The 7506-nt window shown below is 55.0% G+C and overlaps 1 protein-coding gene across 1 annotated transcript; it reads right to left on the reverse strand.

The window, feature by feature from the left end:
• Positions 1–4746: 4746 nt before the first annotated feature.
• On the reverse strand, positions 4747–6958 carry A3GALT2 (alpha 1,3-galactosyltransferase 2). The gene is made up of 4 exons (XM_075528050.1): positions 6846–6958; positions 6537–6626; positions 6120–6257; positions 4747–5434 (listed from the first exon to the last, which is right to left on the reverse strand). The coding sequence occupies exons 1-4, from the start codon at positions 6956–6958 to the stop codon at positions 4747–4749; spliced, it is 1029 nt and encodes a 342-aa protein (XP_075384165.1).
• Positions 6959–7506: the final 548 nt, after the last annotated feature.

Below are 7506 nucleotides of genomic sequence, written 5' to 3' on the forward strand. Positions count from 1 at the left end.
AGGTCTTGATCCCAGGAAAGGAAGGGCTGTAGGCACCCCACGGGTGCCTCGTTCCCATTTCTCACTCAGAACCTAAACGCCTTCTGGGTTTTGCCAACCTCGTTTAGGTCAGAGGCACTGGGGCGCTTTGCATTGCTGTTGAGCGGAGAGAATTCTACCTCGTGTTAGAAAGAACGGCATCGGCTTGTGACAAGGAGCAAATTGTCAGCAGCATCAGGGATGGACACTGTGACCTGGTATTACTGCCATACCTGCGAACAGTAGACATGCCAGGGTCCTGAGAACGGCACCCCAAGGACCCAGGCGGCCAGGAGTAGAAGGCCACATTCAGAGAGCCCCGTTCTCCCCATTGTCAGATGGTGGCTCGGAGGCTGCCGGTGACGGCTTTCCTGTTCCCTGGGCTGTGTCGTGGCACCCTGACGGCACAGTGGTTGCACGTTGAACTGCTAACTGCAAAGTCAGCAGTTTGAAACCACTAGCCAACTCCGAGGGAGAAAGACAAGGCTTTCTATACCCGTAAGGAGTGAACAGTGTCGGAAACTCAAAGGGGGCAATTCTACCCTGTCCTGTAGGGTTGCCGTGCGTCGGGACTGACGCAATGACAGGGTATGTGGTCTGGGCGTCTAGGAGGGCCTGGCGGGGTAGTGGTTGGGCGCTGGGGTGCCAGCCACAACGTGACTGCTTTCCTGTTTCCTGGCTGTCTCCAGGGGCGCCTGGGCGCAGAGTGCTTCCACATGGAACTCCTAACTGCAAAGTCAGCAGTTGGAAAGCAACAGCCAGTCCCGTGAGAGAAAACCAGAGCTTTTGTTTATTTGTTTGTTTGTTTGTTTTGAGTGTCTGCAGAAGGAAGCCACCTTTCCTGCAGAGCCGGCGGGCTGCACGCTCCCCTTGAGCCGGCTCTTCTCCATCTGTAGTGAAGAGTGTAGGGGCACCTGACCGCCAGCGAGCTATCCCCAGCACGTGATGCAACTAAGCTCCACCAGGCCTGAGGCCGGAAAATGCCCACCTGGACCTTGAGCCGATCGTCTAAAGAGAAAGGGTCATACAGATAATATTGCAATACATTATTTTAATTTTTGTGTCAGCTCTAATTCTTGATAGTGCGGTGTGTTAGGAGACCTGCTCCCTAATACACGTAGAATAGGCAGTGATGGGCAACGGGCAAGAACATGACCCCCAGGCTACTGCCTCATGCCCGGAGCTCCTTGGCCTGGCACCCCAGGCTAACTCTGTGTCCTCAGGCAGCGTGACTCTGGCTTTCAACCTCAGTCATCTTATCCCATAAAATCTGGCTCGGCAGGGGGAGGGTACTGGTTAAGTCTCCACAGAAATGGGAGCGTGAGTGCAGACCCACCACTGCGCCGAACCTTGAGGGCAACGTCACCACATGGAGCAACTCCTGAACAGGGAGGGCTACAGGGCTGGCCCAATCAGAGCCAAACTGACCCCTCCCTGAAGTATGTGCAACAGAGGACGACACTCAACCTACAGGTTGGAGAGGGGCCGGCTGGCCTGCCACGCCCACACGGAAGCAAACCAAGAAGGGAAAAGAGAGAGGGATGGACTAGACCCCGTACCAGAACACCACGCCCCAAGGACGGCCCTGCACGGAGCTGCTAAGGCACAGAGAGGACTGGAGGGCCAACAACAGCTCGAGACATGATGTCCCCTTGCTGGAGCACACCGAGACAGAGGACAATACTGGGGACACATGGCAGGGAGTCAGCCCAACCTGAACCCCCCACCGCAGGGCGAACCAAGAAGGGAACATAAGAGATCAGCAACGGGAGCAAAGCCATGCCAGAAAGCCTCTGAGAAGCCCCCAAATAGACTTTAGACTAGGAGGGCAGTTCCCAGAAACCCCCAGGACAGGGGGGAGAGAGTCATAAAGGTCATCCGACAGACTTGGAATGATGTAAGCTCTTTCAGGCTTTTTACTAGGTCTTTTCTCTGTCTTTTTATTCAATCTCTTGTTTTCTTTCTTGTTTTGTCTTCATTATTGTTGTTTTGCCTACTTACCGTATATAAAATAAGCATGGGAAGTAAGCCTGAGGAGAAAGCAATGGGACTTATGGTCCCAGAGGGACTTGGGGGAGAGGAGGAGATGGGGGAAGGCAGTGGTAAGCAAACAATGCCATAGACAGGGGAACAACTAGGGAATTAAAATCAACAATGAGGAGGATGTACAGATCCTGAGAGCAACAGCACTCTAGATCGGAGGCATTACTAAGAGGCACAAGAAGGGCGAGCATGATGGTGGGGCAGAAGAAAAGTAAAAGGAAACGAAAGATCTTGGAAGCAAAGCTATGGATAGAGGTATAAACATGGGTGTGTATATATATGTGTGACACTGTGCCCTGTGACGATAACAGGCAGCTCACTCTCCCGCCCGGTCAGGAATGGGTGCCCTGTAACAGTAACAGGCAGCTCACCCTCTCCACCCCCGTCAGAAATGGAAACATTTTAAAATTGCAGCCTGAAACAGGTGTAGCCCAGCCCAGGATGTTTACGCTCCAAGAAGCAGCCTAGCCTACCTACAGTATCGTTTGGCAGACCACTGGGGACAAACTGATCTTAAATGTAGAACTTACTTTGTTGGACTTAAAAACTGTTTTGTTTCACTTTTCTGAGAATGCTTTGCCAGTTTCACACAAGAACTTGCCTTCCCCCTCCCCTTGCTTGGCAAGACGCCCCACAAGGATGTATAATAACTTTCCTTTGAAGCTGTTCAGGGCTCTCCCCTTACAGACTGAGCCTGCCTCAGTTGCTGGTGAGGGCCCAGATTCGAATGTCTGAATAAAGCTTTACTGTTTCCATCTCTGTTTCAGTGAGTGGTCTGGGTGAGGGTCTCGCTCGCTAACAATATGTAAATATATCAATTCATAAAAATGGAGGTATTGACCTATGTATGTATATTTATATGGCAAGACATTGAGGAAGTGGATGGACTTTGAGTCTCTGCTCAAGTCCTCCCTCAACACAAGAACACTTTGTTCTAACAACATGCCATTCTGTGATGCTCACCCTCCATACACAATTGCTCTATGTCTAGAGTCAGACAAAATGGGTTCACAAACAAATGTGGTGAAGAAAGATGATGGCACCCAGCTATCAAAAGATATAATGCCTGGGGTCTTAAAGACTTGAAGTTAAACAAGAGGCCATCTAGCAGAGAAGCAACAAGCCTACATGGAAGAAGCACACCAATTTGTGGGATCATGAGGTATCAATGGGATCAGGTCACAAGCATCAGAAAACTCAAAATAAACACATATTGTTGAGAACGAGAGTGGGGAGGGTTGGAGCAGAAACCCCAAACCCATCTGTAGACAATAGGACATCCCCTCACAGAAGGGTCACAAGGAAGGGATGAGTCAACCAGGGCACAGTACAGCACTGATGAAACACACAATACTCTTCTGGTTCCTGGAGCCTTCCTCACCTCCCACTCATGACTCCAGTCCTACCTTTCACTGAGGGTTAGACCGGAGCGTGTACACAGGTACAGACAAGAGCTCATGACACACAGAGTCCAGGTCATAAGCCCCCGAGGAACAGAAATGGGATTAGCAATACCAGGAGGGTAGGGGGAAGGTGGGGAGAGGAAGGGGGAAGAAACTGAGGGGGAAGGGAGACAGCTATGGGCAAATAATAATTATCATTATTAAGGGATCATTAGGATTGGAGGGGGTTAGAATAGTAAAAAGAGCTGATACCAAGGGCTCAGATAGAAAGTAAATGTTTATTAAATAATGACAGCAACACATGTACAAATATGTTTGATACAATTGATGTACGGATTGATGTATAATCTTAAATACAAACAAACAAATGAACATATATTGTTGAGAGAAGGGGTCGGAGCAGAGACCCAAAACCCATCTGTAGACAATGGGACGTCCCCTCAGAGAAGGGTCATAAGAAAGGGATGAGTCAGCCAGGGCACACTATAGCACCGATGAACACACAATATTCCTCTGGTTCCCTGCATCAGGATCCCAGTCCTGCCTGTCCCTGTGGACTGGACCAGAACATGTACACAGGTACAGATAAGGGCTCGAGACACACAGTCCAGGTCAGATAAGGAGTACAGATACCAGGAAGGGAGGAGGAAGGAGGGACTGATCGCAATGATCAACACATAACATTCCCCGATTCCCCCACCCCCCCCTTGCCAGGGGGAATCAAGAACAGAAAATTCTAATTTATCAAGGGGTCGTTCACGAGGGTGGGAGTAGGCGGAGAGGAAGGCAAAAAAGGGGAGCTGATACCAAGGGCTCAAATTGAAAAGAAAATGTTTAGAAAATGATGATGGCAACCTATGTACATGTGGATTGTTATAAGAGCTGTGTGAGCCCCCAATAAAATGAGCTTAAAAAAATTTTTTAACAAACAAACGTGGCTTGGGAGGCCGCCGACGAGTTTCGCAAGACCGGCTGGGGAAGCACCCTTCTCGTGCCAAGTTGGGGAAGCGGCTCTTTCACTCTCACCAAGAAGCTGCCACGGGCCAGGGTTCTGCCTCCCCGTCCCGCCCCGCCCGCCACGGGCAGGGGTAGGCTCTCTCCATGCAGTCTCTGCTCTGTCCCTCCTGCCATGCTGTCCCCAAGTACCATGCTGCTTTCTAACGGCCTCCCACCGGCTTTGGGTCTCCTTTCCCTGCTGTTCCCGGGCCCCAGTGTCCACCGTGCCCTCGGGATGCGGCTGGACCAGGGCTGGCGGGTCCCAGGGCCGCCTGGGCTCCGATCCCTAGGTGCGCACCATGGCGTATTCCTTGGGCGCCCAGAGCAGGCGTGGGCTGTGGATCTCGGTCCGCTGGCCGAGCTCCGGGCTCCAGCAGAACTCGGGCGACAGCACCTTGGTGGGCTTGTGCAGCCAGAAGTACCTGTTGAGATGGCTCTCGTCGTGCCAGCGCGCCTCCAGGCCGCGCGCGCGGTCCTGCTGCATGGTCTGCGCGCAGTGCCAGGTCAGGGCGCGCAGCGCCGCCACGCTGCCCCCGAACAGGGCGGCGTGGTAGTAGAAGTCGCCCTCGTGGTGGGTCAGCGCGGCGGCCGAGCGCGGGTTGCGCTCGAAGGGCAGCAGCCTCCGCGGCCAGTGGTAGTGCCAGGCGTGCAGCTGCGCCACCAACTCGGCCAGCACCTCGGGCCCGAAGGTGCCCAGGAAGTGCTGGTCCACGTCCATGCAGAACACGAAGTCCGCCTCCCGGCCCAGCCGGCCGCCCAGTGCCTCGTGCAACGTGCTCATGCGCTGCATGGACACGTCCTGCCAGCGCTGCTCGCGCTCCACGCGCTCCACCCGCAGCCGGCGCCCGGGGCCCAGCGCCACGCGCGGCACGGCCTGCGGGCGCTCAGTGAACACATAGTACACCACGCGCTGGCCCACCATGAAGTGCTGCTCGGCAGTCTCCAGGAAGCGTGCCAGGTACTTCTCCAGGTACCTGCGGTTGGGGGGTGGGGGGAGGGAATGGGACGCTCAACCAGTTATTCCCGGCTCTAGCCCTTTGCCACAACTCAGCCCTTGCCCTACCACCTCAGCCCCTGGAGCGCACCCATCCTATTCCTGAGCACCAGCCCCGTACTCCTGGCCCCCTTCCGCGGGTACCGTCGACCATCCTTGTCCCCTCTGAACCCTCTGATCCGTTACACCGCCGTAGTATCCGTCACCCCTCATCTCTTCACTTCTTCCTACCCAGCATGGACTCCCCAGTCTGTGGCCCTCTGACCACCGTGCACCTGCCCCTGCAACGCTGACCTCGAATGGGCGTTGCTCATACCAGGCCTGTCCTTCTATCTGTCCAGTGGCTTTCCCTTCTCATGACACTCTCCTGACTCTTATCATTTCCTCTCACAAGCCCACCCTTGCCTCCAGATGGACCAGCTCCATCACCTAGGCCATTTCCTCCTAGGACATGGTTCTGACCCGCTGGCTGCCTGTGCTGGCCCGCTTAGCAGTGTTGATGTCCAGGGAGAGAGGTGGGTGGTCCTGCCTTCACCCTGGGAGTCTGGGACAAGGGGTGCTGTCGTCGCCTCCCACTTCCCCTTGGAATTCCACGCACATGGGAACAGGGTAGCCCCACTCTTCTCCCCCTTCCTGGTTAGCACCCACGGTACTCCAGGACTTACTTGCCCACAGCAAAGACGGTCAGTCCAATGGTCAGGTTCTGCCGTTCAGCCATTTCCTTGGCTATGGCTGAGTCAAAGGTGCCATCCCAAAGAATGAGGGCCCCCCAGGAGGTGCAGGTCAGGACGTCAGGCCGGGCGCTGGCCAAGGCAGGGATAGAGAGACAGGTTTATCCATCTGCCCACTTGGTGCTTGCTCACTGCCTCCTCCCCCATTCTGGGGCCTGGTAACCCACAGATGAATCAGACCCAGTCTTTGTCCTGAGGAGCCCCAATAAAGAACAGACACAGACAGGAGACTGGAGGTGTGGGCGGAGAGGATGCTAACCCCTCGGCTCTGCCCTGATGGCATGGGACACTGGCATGGAGCTGTGTTGGGTAGTGAGTGTTCTGGGAGAGGGAGGGGTGCAGACTCCTTACCTGAGACTCAGGGGACCCGTGAAGTTGTCTCTCAGCAGGGCCATTTGGGCCTTGGGGCAGGCACCCATGGAGATGAAGACCTCCAGGTCCCTGAGGGGGCGAGGGGTGGGGGTGGGATACTGTGGTAAACCAGTCTGCCTCAAAAGCCCCCTTGACTTTGCTCCTTCCAAGGAGGGAGAGCCCACAGGGACCATGGCTCTGGTTCCAGGTGTCCACCCACCACCCCTTCCCTCGGGAAGGCGCTTAGCAAGTCCATCTGTAGGGTCTCATCCTGACGGTTCCCCTGGAGTAGTGGGGAGGGCCTTGTACCTGACCGAAGTAAACTTGTAGTGGAACAGGCTGAGGATGGCCAGGGAAAAGAGGAGCAGCCACAGGAAGAGTCTCCTCCAGGTCCTGGGAGGAAGGGTGTCATCAGTACTCATTGGCACTGCATTCCCCTCCCCCCCTTTGCAACAAGAGCACCCGTTCTTTCTGTGGCATTCAAAGGAGCAAAGGGCGCAGCGAGTGAAAATCGGCCCTGTGCCCAGCTACCCAGTCCTCCGCGTGGAGGCAAACCAGTGCCACCAGTTTCTAGGACGTCCTTTCAGGGATGGATGGATGAGGGCCACTGCCATTGAGCCGGTTCCCTCGCATAGCCAGTCTGCAGGACAGAGCAGAATGCCCCGGGGTTTCAGAGACTGAAACTCTTTGCCGGTGTGGATAGTCCCACCTTTCTCCCTCAGAGCGACGATGAGCAGCTGGAAATGCATCCCAGCACGGCCCCAGGGCTCCGCAGCCAGTGCTGATCCAGGCAAATATATACATAGGCACGCTCTCTTCCGCTCCCCTGCCCATAAAGGGCGCACAGTGGGCTTGCTCGTGGGGAGCTTGTGCTTCTCGGGGAGCACTGGATCTCCCAGGTGACTGCCTCTCCACACCTAAAGAGCTGACTGATAGAGCATCTTGGCTCTTTGTTTCCCAGCTAACGAGC

This window comes from Tenrec ecaudatus, chromosome 1 (genome assembly GCF_050624435.1).
Source record: "Tenrec ecaudatus isolate mTenEca1 chromosome 1, mTenEca1.hap1, whole genome shotgun sequence".
Lineage (NCBI taxonomy): Eukaryota > Metazoa > Chordata > Mammalia > Afrosoricida > Tenrecidae > Tenrec > Tenrec ecaudatus.